General features: G+C 44.6%; 1 protein-coding gene across 6 annotated transcripts in view; it reads left to right on the top strand.

Moving 5' to 3' along the window:
* RPRD1A (regulation of nuclear pre-mRNA domain containing 1A) overlaps positions 1-12,639 on the top strand; it is a 68,044-nt gene that overhangs the window by 13,830 nt on the left and 41,575 nt on the right. For all 6 annotated transcript variants that reach the window (XM_073332687.2, XM_073332689.2, XM_073332686.2 and 3 more), the window contains 5 exons: positions 9,678-9,807; positions 11,137-11,243; positions 11,333-11,427; positions 11,896-12,022; positions 12,121-12,296. In XM_073332687.2, coding sequence (XP_073188788.1) covers positions 9,678-9,807; positions 11,137-11,243; positions 11,333-11,427; positions 11,896-12,022; positions 12,121-12,296 — 635 coding nt within the window. The remainder of the gene's footprint in view (positions 1-9,677; positions 9,808-11,136; positions 11,244-11,332; positions 11,428-11,895; positions 12,023-12,120; positions 12,297-12,639) is intronic.

Raw genomic sequence — 12,639 nt, 5'->3', positions numbered from 1 at the left:
TGCGACCCTCCCCCCCTTATAAATTAAAAACACGTTTTTATATATTTAACACCATTATAAATGCTGGAGGCAAAGCGGGATTTGGGGGGGAGGCTGGCAGCTCGCGACCCCCCCCATGTAATAACGTGACCTTCTGAGGGATCCCAACCCCCAGTTTGAGAACGCCTGACGTAATGGATATTAAACTGTCTGAATGCCTGCCATATACCTTTTGGATTAAGCTTGCTTTCAGTGTGTCTAACTACCAGTTTCGTCTGAACTGTTTCAGCTAGCACTGGTTTAGTGCCAATATGAATGTCATTAAAATGGTTCAAACTGAAATGGTCCAGATGGGTCAACTACTCCCACAGTGCACCAGTAGCCTTTTGACGTGTTCCAGAATCCATTGCTTCTGGGAGCTGTGCCAATAACTGGAGTTAGGTAACCAGAGGGCATTGCAACTGAAAGTTTAGAAGAGCATTAGTGTGGGCATGAGGTAAAACTGCACCTTTTAGGAATGAGTCAATATAGACCCAGCCCTACCATCCAGTCCCTTCTTCTGTATTCACCTGGTGCAGTGTCTCAGTATAGCAGTGATATTGGTCGTTACCTATTTTTGTACGGCTCCCCATGTCAATAGTCACCTTCTAGCCCTTGCCTTGAGCCAGGAAAATGTGTATGAATTAAATAAATTAAATAAAATCTTAACCCGTAAATTGTGGCAGACAACGCTACCAACACTTGAATCTAACATACTGTGTTTTACCAAGTGCCGAGGAAAATCTGTATAGTTCCGTGATCACATTCATATATTTTTTTAATGGAAATCCAAACTTCCATATCTTTCTTGAAACCTGAATATGAGTGGTCCTCTCCGAAGAGAGATACTAGAAGGGGTAGATAAAGGTTTTCAGACTGAGTCCAGCAAAGTTGATTTTGGAAATAGATGTAAAATGTTCTCAGGAACAGTTAAGCATATTGAAGTCCTTTGTTCGTGTCCTTTAATTAGAATCTATGCGGAGCAGAATACATTAGCAGCAAACGCTAAGGCAGGATTGTGTATACTTCCAGATAGCAATTTAGCCCAGTTTGATATAGTTCTATTGCAGATCAGCAAGAGCTCAAGGTTGAAGTCTAGATACGGAAACACACATAGGTGGAGAAGTTTAAATGTGCATCATCCAAGGATGGGCACTGATCTGGAACCCAAGAGACCTGGGTTCTAATCAATGTTTCATTATTTTAGTAACTACAGAAAAATCTCTAACAATATTCGTCTCCCTGTGCTCCTTAAATGTTGGTTGGTTCTCTGCCTCAACTGCCAAAGAATCCTTTGATTTAAGCATTTTGTATAACTAAATCAGGCAAATCTGTAACATCTGTAGATTGGATAGATCAGTGGTTCTGAACTGGGGTCTCGGGCTCCCTAGGGGGGAGCTGCAAGCAGGTTTTTTGCGTGGGAGGAACGCCAAGCAGGGTCAGCATTAGACTCACTGGGGCCCAGGGCAAAAAGCTGAAGCCCATCGCATGGGTCTGAAGCCCTGGGTCCTGAGGATTGTAGCTTCACAGTGCCCCTGTGGTGTGGGGCACTAGGCAGTTGCCCTGCTTGCTACCTTCTAATGCCTGCCCTGGCTTTTATATGCAGAAGACCAGTTGTAGCATAGCTAGGCTGTGGAGTTTTTATAGTATGTTGCGGGGGGGGCTCAGAAAGGAAAATGTTGAGAACCCCTGGGCTAGATTGTAGGGGGAGACTTTTTTAAAGGCATTACATACATCATTATGTATACACCAATATCCTGTATGTTGCCTAAGGCAATTGGTAAATGTTTCTTACCAGCAAATGGACAAGGAAAATACCTGGCTTTGTAAATGTCTCTCATCTCAGTACAGTGAATATGAATATAGTTTGTTGAAATCTTACCTGACAGCTGGAGAAAACACTAGCTTTTTGATGGAGATGTGGGGAGACTTTTCCTCCATCTGTTGATGGTAGTTCTTTCGAGGTGTGTTTTGTTTTATTTCCTCCTTTCTCTTATGAGTGCTGTGAGGAAGGCGGCTTGCTGTCTCTGGGATTTCTTGCAATTCTCTCCATTGGAAGGACTCCCTTGTGACAGAATGGCCTCCTTGTTTTTAGTGTTCCACTTCTTTCAGTTAGAGTTTCTGAGTTTGTTTCAAATAGGGACCCCAACTTTATGGAGTTTGTTTTCATTGTCTCTTACTTTCAGCTATTAGGAGAACAGTGCAGTGTCAGAAAGCAGATCCCCACCCATCAGTATTGTTGGCACTGCTCTCTGAGGGGCTATTTTTGTTTCAGAAATCCTCTCAAACTTGACTACTTTGAAAACTGAATGGTTCTATAGCCATGCTGGACATAAACAGTTCCTACAAGTATTTATTCTATGTAGCTATCAAGATAGTATATCTGGGCTGTTCTGCCCCCTGTGCATGAAGAAGATTTATGTTCAATATCTAGGTGACTTTTCAGAGTTTACACATTACAGCCTCCAGATGCCTTGTTTCCCCAAAACAAGATATCAAACTGATATCTTTTTCCTGTTAGTGACTATCAGTACTAGGGTTCAGTTCAGAGGATGGCAATGTTAGCTTTACCTAGTCATACAGTCTCAGATCATCTTACTTGGTTGCTCCATAGTTTGTCCTCGAAACACACTTTTTGCTTGCTCCCATGTCAAGTGACATGTCAAAAGGGGCAGTATGTCAGGGCTTGCTGTAGAGACCAGCATGAGCAATTTACAGCAACTCCTCACTTAATGTTCTCCTGTTTAACGTTTCTTCGAAGTTACGTTGCTACTCCATTAGGGAACATGCTCGTTTAAAGTTGTGCAATGCTTCCTTATAATGTCGTTTGGCTGCCTGCTCTGTCCACTGCTTATAGGATTCTGTGGAAGAGCAGCGACTTTACAAGGGAGCATTGCACAAGTTCCTCTTCTCCGCCTCCTCCCTCCCAGCGCTTCCCCTGCTGCCAGACGGCTTTTCTCTTCAAAGCGCTACTTCTCTCCTGCTGGCTGGCTGCGCAGCTGCCCCTGTTCCTCCTGTGTCCCCCAGCCTGTGCTCACAGGGTTGCATTCTGAAAGGGGCTTTAGAGCTGCAGGCTGGGGCCCCCTTAGCCCAGGGCCCTGCAGCCCCTAAAGCCCCTGCCTTCCAGGTGGCCCTGCCTGGTTGGGCGGGGGAGCTCCCAGAATTGTGGTCACGGGGGTAGTGCTGCACGGAGCCACCTGCACACCCCCTGCACCAAACAGGAGCTGTCCCAGGTAAGTGCTCTGCACCTCCTGCCTGCCCCAGCCCTGAGCCTTCTCCCAAACCCTGCACCCCCAGCCCTGAGCCCCAGGAGGAGAATAGAGGGGAAAAAAATGGGAGGGAGATAAGAGAGAGTGCTCCCCCAGTGGGGGGTGGGGAGCAAAAATGAAGCTGAGCACAGGGCCCCACTAACTCTAAATCTGCTTAGTCTCCTCTCCTCCCCTTCCCTCCCAGAAAGTCCTAAGTGCTTCCACCACTTCCCTGCTGTTTGGCGGCAGGGAAGTGGTGGAAGCAACGGGGAGGAGCGGGGGCGCAATGTGCTCCAGGGAGGAGGTGGAGTGGGGGTGGGAAGAGTTGGACCTGGAGCATCCCCTAGCAAAGTCAGCGCCTGTTCTTAAGGGGGGAAGCTGCTGCTGTGCAAGGTGCTTTCTAGTGTCCTTGCCTGCCTCATTGTCTGCAGCAGGCTGTGCCTGTGTGGGGTAAGCCAAGGGCACCTCCCTACGATAGTACAGTATATAATGTCTTTTGTCTGCCCCCCAAAAAATTTCCTTGGAACCTAACCCCCCACATTTACATTAAATCTTATGGGAAAATTGTATTAGTTTAACATTGTTTGACTTAAAGTTGCATTTTTCAGGAACATAACTACAACGTTAAGTTTGGAGTTACTGTGCTTATATATTTGATAATTTTCAAATAGTAACATTTTCTATGGATTCCACCTTCCACCTACCATGTGGCATCTCTGTGCCTGACCCAGATTACGAATCTGGTCTTTTTCAGTAAGAGATTTTGCATACCGTTGTCCCTTAGACAAGAATCTAATTTCATGTCAACAATGTGTCTTTCGGATGTTGAGAGCTGTTGTTAGTTCTCGCTGTACGGACTGGCATATGAGGGATTTTGTATAAGGAACATGATTAAAACAGCGTTCTATTTACACTGCAAAAATTGAGTATTATCACTGAGGGGATGGGGTGTCACAATGTTACTGGATTCTCCTTCCCCAAAGTGTAGATGACACCTGACACCAATATGCAAATATATCGGGCTGGTGACCAGTACGGGGACTGGATTAAGCATCTCTAGACGGTATAAGAAAACCATGGACCTGAAACACACCTCTGGCATCTTGCCAACATTGTGCCTGTTTTCTGAGGAGGTTGACAAGCACAGAGCCAGCGGTGGTGCATGATGAACTAGTCAGCTGTGATGCTGCCCTGCTGGCCCCAGAATCCAGCATGGGGAGTGGTGGGAACCAGCAGCAGTGCAGAAGGAGGCCCACAAAGTGATTCTGTTCCTGAAATGAGTCCCGGGGGGGGAGGGCTTTGATCCAGGAGCAGCACATCCTGCTGTACTTAAGGGAGCTGTTTGATGCCCACCCAGGGAACAACCTGGCTGCAGAGCTTGCAGAGGACAGACTGGACAGAAGCTGCCTTGGAGCCTGGTAAGTTTCTGGCTCCATTTAATGTAGGAATGGGGTGGATTTCGGTTCTATGAAACACTTCAAAATTTATTACATGCTGCTAACCAGGGCTTCTGTCTGCCAATGGCAGATGGTACACCAGTTGTGCGCCCGTTCTCCTCTGTCTTCTTCCGTCCACTCCCCCCCCGCCATGTGGAATTCAAATTGGTGACCAGGAAATACAAACAATAAATATTTTCAAGGTGTTTTTATATTACTAGAAAGGCACAGATTTTTGCTAGGGCATTTGTTTCTTAAAAATAATAACCTAACACTGCCATACCTATAAGTATGCCACTCTATAACCATCCAGTGGTGTAACAAGCCATCTGGAAAGAGTGAATGGTACAGCGGTGGTGGTGCAAGTGTGTTTCATTCACAAATCTAGTCCATTTCAGGTAAAGGTAGTCCAAGCAGTACATAGGTGACAAAATCATTTGTCTCAAATTTGACTGGGTTTGAAAATGCATCCAGAAATATGCCAGGAGGTGGGGGGGGTGGTTGTGGAGTTCTGTGTGTTTGCATGTAATCATGACTGGCTAAGCCCCATGAAATTTATGCAGCATGCTGTTGATTCCCTTATGAATTCTGACTGCATCTTAGGTGCTGATAGATGCAGACGTTTCCTGAAGCCAGAACTCCAGATAAGTAATCACGTTTTGGGGAAGTGAATATTTTTTAGGCCCACCTTGGTAGCTCACAAAGCCATTCCACTCATAGAGGTGTTCAGCCATTATAGGTTTGACTACCTTCACTGCATACATTGCAGGTTTCCCACCAGCAGCTTTGAATATCCTCTCCTTTTGCCGGTCAGGCACCACAAGAACAGCCGGTCAGGCACCACAAGAACAGCTATGTCCTCCAAAATGTGGAAGGCCTGAAATGATAGAAAAAGTCTTTGTAGCAAGGCAACTGACAGACACACCTTCCTCCCCCTGAGTAGATATGCAATTTTTAGAAAACAAAAAACAGCTTTGAATTTTAACTTACCAGTGTCTCAATATTAATGTCTCTGTGATTAACCAGGCTGTGTTCAGGGAGCATCTGTGGTTGGAAGCATCCCTCTCACAGTATATTGAGGTTCAGTTTGGAAATGTAATGCTTTGTCCTTGGAATTCCACCAGAATTTTTTCTGTGCTCCTGCAATGAGCTGTTTGAGACAGTAACTCTGTGTCTTGTCCTATTCCAGGCCCCTCGACCTCTAGTGACTGCAGAATCTCCACAGCTTGCCCACTGTCTAGTACAAGCCTGGCCCAGCATACTGTCAAGGATCGTTTCGAGAGGAAGCATTTCTGTGATTAACTTATGGTTGAAATTCTGGATAGGACCCACAAGCAGGTCCAGTACCAAAAACAGAGGGACTTATGGCTAAAGGCAAGGCATGGCGAGAGTCAAGAGGAAAGGCTGAGGCAGGCTGCACAGCTTGAGAACAGGGTTTCAGTGCAGGAGCAGGCACTTGTTTCACTGTTCCTGGAGCAGGAGCAGTGGCTAAAAAAGGACAGAGGTCAGCAGAGAGAACAGTTTGAGTTGCTGATGTAAGTAACGGCTGAAAGAGTACCGACTCCTGCTGCATCACCCACATTACAGCCTCAGACCCCTGGTCAGTATCCTGGGATTTAGTCCAGAAACAGTTCGGAAAACTTCATGACTGTGTAGCATATGCAGTCAGGCCCCAATAGCGGCTGGGCCAGGAAACTTAGACCAGTTCGGTCCTTTATATTGACGACTTTCCTGTGGATGCCTCCATCCCACTCATGTGCAGCAAGAAGGGAAAGGAAACCTAGGGGTCTGGGGACATACAGTGGTAGGGGGTTTCTGTTTTGTACATGGTTTCATTATTTGTCTTGTTCATGCACTTTTTTCCTCCCCTGTTTGGTTCTGGTGTGTTGGTGTGGCACTGTCAGCTGGCCTGCCTGGCAATGGGTGGATGTTGTAGTTTTCCAAGACATCTTTATAAATAAAGATTTCTGTGTCATTAGGAGAGTTTATTTCTATCACTGTCATATTGTACAGTGTTTTTAAAATAACAAAGGTAAACACATGATCAGGGACAATTAGGAATTAGTATGCAAACACCATTCCTTTATACAATCCTCACTTCAGTCACTTCTTTATATTACTCCTGGGGAAATTCTGTGTACAATATTTTAAAATTTGGCAAATTTTATTTGTCAAAATAACACTCTATAATCACACCAATTTGTTATTTTGGTAATTTATTCAACATGCTTGTTAGCAACAATGTATCAACATAGACAAAAATAAAAAATTCCCCCAGAAGTAGAGTGTTAAAGAAAGCCCTACCACAGTCTAGTTCCAGTCCCTCTCCCCGGGAGCCCAGGGATCCAGAGGGAGAAACAGTCTCATGCTGGGTCCCGGGTTTGTTTGATGTTTCCTGCACACTGTCTCCTTCGAACTGCAGCTGTCGGGAGCCCTCCAGTTCTCTCTCTTCTCCTCTTTTCTCTCTCTCCGCTCCCCCCACCCTAGTCTTCTATTTGCAAACTGTGGAACTAGACTCGGCCGGGTCCAGGAGCTCTGCAGCCCATTTCTGCAAGGGAAAAAGGAAATTCTGCACAGAAGATTCATTCTGCGCAAATTCTGCATTGCGGAGTGGTGCTGAATTTTCCCAGGAGTATTATATGAATCTATACTGTGAATCATGCCCCACCATTTCATAAGTGGCCAAGTCATTCATAAGTACATTGCATGGCAGTCGAGTCCCTACCCTCCCCAAGCACTGACCCCCCACCCCAAATCAATAAGCCCTGTCCCCATTCCTCCAAAAGGACATTCATAGTCTATAATATGGGAGCACAAAGCCTCCCTGACTTCTGTTGCCTGGGTGCATCTAGCTCCAGCTATGGTAGGGGGACTTTCTGCCTGAGTATACTGGTTCAGTGGACCTTCTCTCTCATAGGTCCATTCAGAGGGAAATGACTCACCTCTGGCTTCACAAAGATAGTGAAGATTACAGCAAGCCACAGTAATGCGAACAGCACTGATGACTTGGAGATGTCTGCAGACCCATTTGGATGTGCAACAGGATTTTAGTCTACCAAAAGCACGTTCAACAACCATTCTGCACCTGCTGAGAGTTTAATAGGCCAAGGCAAAAAGGGCCATGTGGGGATCCCCAAAATAATGGTGGGGTCAGTAATGCTATTGATATTTGATGGGAATAGTATTCCAGCCTGTCCATGAATGTAGACTCTCCCTCATCACACAACCCTGACATCATGAACTTTCCCAGTGCAGCCCACGTTCACATTTGTAAATGGACCTCTGGGGTCCATGAGGGCCTGCATAGCAATGGAGTAGTGCCCTTTGTGGTTTGTGCTCATGTTCCTTGAGGAGGGCAAACTAGGGGCACATGAGTTCCATTCTCTCAAATGCAATTACTTCATGAATATCTTTCAAACCACATGCCTGATTGCCTCAGACACCTCCACCATGACTTTACCCACAGGTGACTTCCCAGTCTTAAACTGGTTGGCAATGGCCCTGTAGCAGTCTGGGGTAGCCAGCTTCTGGACACTTATAGCAACCTGCTTTTGGATTGGCATGAGTGGCCTCATGCATATGTTTACACTAGAGGGTTGGGGCAAGCGCTTCAGAAAGCTCCAGAAATGTAGTTTTCTTCATGTGAAAGTGCTGGACCACAGCTGGTCATCCTAAGTCACCATGACAGTATCGTCCCCTCAGCCTGCGCTTGTGGCCCTGCACCAGAAGCGCCGGTCTACTCGGGGCATGAGTGATTGTACGGAGTGTCATGAGCTCCGTCAGCCAGTTGGAGTCTGCCATGCTTTGGTACTCTGCTACCGCCACTTCCTGCTCCATCATAAGCTCTGTCAGGTGCCTTTGTTGGGTCAGAAGACAGCACCAAAATATCCACCAGCATTTCTCAGAAGCTCTGCCTGTTTCCCAACACAGGAGTGAAAGTGCAAGCAAAGAACTTCTTCTAAAGGCGCCGTCTCCATGTTGCTGTTTCCAATAGCTGGGGGTGCACGGACCAAAATGATTGCTTGGCAGGATGTGTTGGTGGGCTGTTCAAACTTCCTGTAACATGCCGTGTAGACAGTCAAGCTTTCTCACAGGAGGCCAGTGTCCGGGGTCTAGACCAGCCGCATTTCAGGAGGGTGTTTGAGAGTCTGGTGTATGGCTGATTTCACTTGAGTCTGTGTGCTGCAGCGTTGACATCAGAGTCCCAGCTTCAAGCCTGGGTTAGAAAAACCTTAATGTCCAGTTAACAATCATTGTAAATGCTCAAGCCCTGGGTTCTGTAACCCAGGGTCAGCTGATTGGAGTCCCACTAACCCTGGGCTTATATTGTAGTGTAGACATACCCTGAAGCAGTTTTGAAAATGTTACCCTAAGATTATAGCTACAAGATCATATGTTTGCTTTGGTGATTCATAATGTAAATTTAAAAGCGCAACGTGTATTTTAAAAAATGTAAGGTTCTGCGTGTGGGAAGAAGAAGAATTTGGGAGACTAAGTAAGTGTTATGTTGTGGAGGAGAGACTGGGTATGAGCGTGGAGGGGAAGGACAGTGTGTGTGCTGAAGTAGCAAAGGAATGTGGTAGTGTGAGAGGGGCAGCAAGAGGTCAGAGCAAATTGTGGATTGGCAAAATGTGAAGAATGTTCAAACTTCAAATTAGCTGTTGCTGGGCCTGTACTGAAAATGGCAGCGGGGGATGGCGAACTGATATGACTTGCTTTCTCTGGGTTTTGAGGGCTGAAATTTATGCAGACAAATTTTTTATAAAAAATGGCTTTGATTATTTTGTATTAATAGTATGAGGTGCTAACAGAAATAGTGAAGGAACTTTGTATTTTTAGCTAACATTTATATCTGTTTACATTCTCTACATAAGAGATGTAGGAAGAAACTCAACTGAATGTTAACTTGCAAAATTAGTTTTATACTACTAACAACTTCGGATTGTTGCATCTCTTTTTTTTTTTCTTTTATCAGCAAAACCAAATAGGAAGTTGACATTTCTGTACCTGGCCAACGATGTCATTCAGAACAGCAAAAGGAAAGGACCAGAATTTACAAAAGACTTTGCACCAGTTATAGTTGAGGCCTTTAAGCATGTTTCAAGGTACAGTAAACTGTAATGTGAGCATTATTGTCATCTTAACTATCATGCAAACAAAAAAGCCCGTGTGAGGCATTTTCCTTTCAGAACACTTCATTTGTTCTGTCTGGCTCAGCAGCGCTCATGGACCCTATTTAAAGAAAGCACCCTATCCTAGATCTGAAATCTATTTTTTTTTTTTCAATTTCTTCCCTGCACCTCTTAGTTTAAAAGCTCCTTTGATCTTGAATAAATGTCAATCTTCTTTAGTATATATACCCAGTGGTGCTGGAACACTTTTTAATAGTGCGAGTACTGAAAGCCAACCGCGCTTACCCCTGTCTGTTCCCGCCCTCCCTCCCTTCTCCTCCCCCCCCCCCCTCCCAGCTGGGACTGGGAGCAGGGCCGTGTCTCCAGGATTGGGCGGGGGGGGGGGGGGGGGGTGGATCTGGCAGGGGTAAGAGGCTGGGGCTGGCAGCCGGGAGCCCGGGCGCAGGAGGGCCGGCAAGTGGGATCCCGCATAAAACCTAGGGTTGCTGCAGCACCCTCCCCCCCACCCCCACACACACCCTAGTTCCCATGCCTGTGTATGCACCTTGATCAGAATAAAGTTTATTAGCCTGATAATCATCTTTTCACATTGGAAGACTGGGTTGTGTTTTTCTTTTGTGTTAGGTTGAGGGTAAATGTGTTTTTCAACTTGTACGTTACAATAATTCCCTATTCCTTAATGATACAGATCTAGCATATGATTTCTCTGGATTCTCTGCACCTTGAAGTCTTTAAACCATGATTTGAGGACTTCAATAGCTCAGACAAGTTAGGGGTTTGTTACAGGAGTTGGTGGGTGAGAGTCCGTGGCCTGCATTGTACAGGAGGTCAGACTAGATGATCATAATGGTCCCTTCTGACCTTAGTCTATGATTCTATTTAGCACTTAAACTAGAACGTGTATCTGTAGATGAATCTTTTGCATCTTTTTATGTAATAAGATTTAATTGTAAAAAAGATGAAATGTTAATTAATAGAATAAGGGTAAAACTGATCTGTCATGCTTTGCTAGGTTTAAAGGCACTATGAAGCATTCAGTGGTTGAAGTAGGCTGGTGGGCTAGTAGACTTGGCCTTTATTTCAATGTGACGTATTGTGAGGTGGCTTTGAACAAGTCAAAACGTCCTTTACCCTTTCTGCAAAATGAGGATCTTCACCTCAGAGAGGTGTTGGGCATTTTAATTCTTTGATATTTGTAAAATACTTCAGATCCTTGGATGCAAGATTATACAGGGCTGAATTGTTTATTACTTGGTTGTACTTCTACCATTTTTATTGGTGATTTTATTGTTTCCCCCACAGTGAGTCTGATGAGAGTTGTAAGAAACACCTTGGCCGTGTGCTCTCTATTTGGGAAGAAAGGTCTGTTTATGAAAATGATGTATTAGAACAACTTAGGCAAGCTTTGTGTAAGTATTCTGTGTGTATGTATTTTAGTCTCTCGAAATAAATGTATTGTTTCCTGAACTGATTTTTAGGTCTCTACTTTGACTTTTAGATGGTGACAGAAAGGCCAGGAAGCGCACATTTGAACAGATAAAAGTTGATGAAAATAACTGTTCAGCACAAAGTTCTCCAAGTGACCCTCCACAGGTAGAAGTCTCTTGTGTTCATAAACTTTTATCATTTCGTAAGGTTTGGGATATATGTGTAAAAACCCCAAATCCTTCAGTCACTGAGTAATAAAGAACCAACTCTGCATTGTAATGGGTCCCATTTTAAGGGCCAAATTAACACTCAAAAGCTAGAACGTTGAGTAAAGGTGGCTGTATGCAACCTTTATTCTTCCCCAATCCTTGGATTATCATGAGCAAAACAGCCCCTGATGTAACAGCCCCAATGCTGCTCTCAACTATGCTGGCTGAAGAGGCCTCCCATAGGGAAGGACTGCTGTGCACTCCAACTCTACTTCAGGCACTTCCTTACGTTAGCATGGTTCATAGGTATCAAGTGGGCTATACCAGATTTATGCTTGCAGAGGCTTCTGCCATGCCGATGGAATCTTTATTGTGTATCAGGATTTAATGACTAGACCAGTTCTAAGGCTGTGTGTTTTTTCAGACTACAGATCTTATTAGAGCATTACAAGAACTAGAAAATGCAGCCTCTGGGGATGCAGCAGTTCATCAGAGGATAGCTTCATTGCCAGTAGAGGTCCAAGATGTGTCCTTACTAGACAGAATAACAGGTGAGAGATGGGCATGGAGTAATTGAAGTGTTAGCATGAGAGAGCCTGAGAAGATTTTGTAATGTATTGCTATTTTTTTTTCTTTGCTTGTCTTTTAGATAAGGAATCTGGAGAACAGCTTTCCAAGATGGTAGATGATGCTTGTATGGTACTGGCGGATTACAATGGCAGGTTGGCGGCTGAAATAGATGATAGAAAACAATTAACTCGAATGTTATCAGACTTTCTGCGGTGTCAAAAAGAAGTCCTTGCAGAAAAAGAGCATAAGTTGGAAGTGCGTAATATTTTGTTCAGTTAATCCATGTTCTTCATGAAATTAATTTTGATATGTTATAAATGTTTAGTTGGTTTAAACTTTCTCTCAAAGGTAAATATTAGATGCCCACTTCGAGCACATGACTAGCAGGAACTTCCTAGCTTCAAAACTCTAAAACCATTAAGCCACTTCCACATTAGGTGGTATGTTGAGGGAAAGTCCTCCTTCTATATCTAGCTCACTTCCTTCTTTTACTGCTGATATTGAAAAGGCTCTTTTGGTTATTGTTTTACGCTTGGTCTTCACCGAAAAGCTATATTGGTGTAGTTACTTTGGTTGGGGTGTTTTAAAAATACAAATG

The sequence above is a fragment of the Lepidochelys kempii genome, chromosome 2 (assembly GCF_965140285.1).
Source record: "Lepidochelys kempii isolate rLepKem1 chromosome 2, rLepKem1.hap1, whole genome shotgun sequence".
Taxonomy (NCBI): Eukaryota; Metazoa; Chordata; order Testudines; family Cheloniidae; genus Lepidochelys; species Lepidochelys kempii.
The sequence above is the reverse complement of the archived record's forward strand: the minus strand, read 5'-3'. Positions and strand labels throughout refer to the sequence as shown.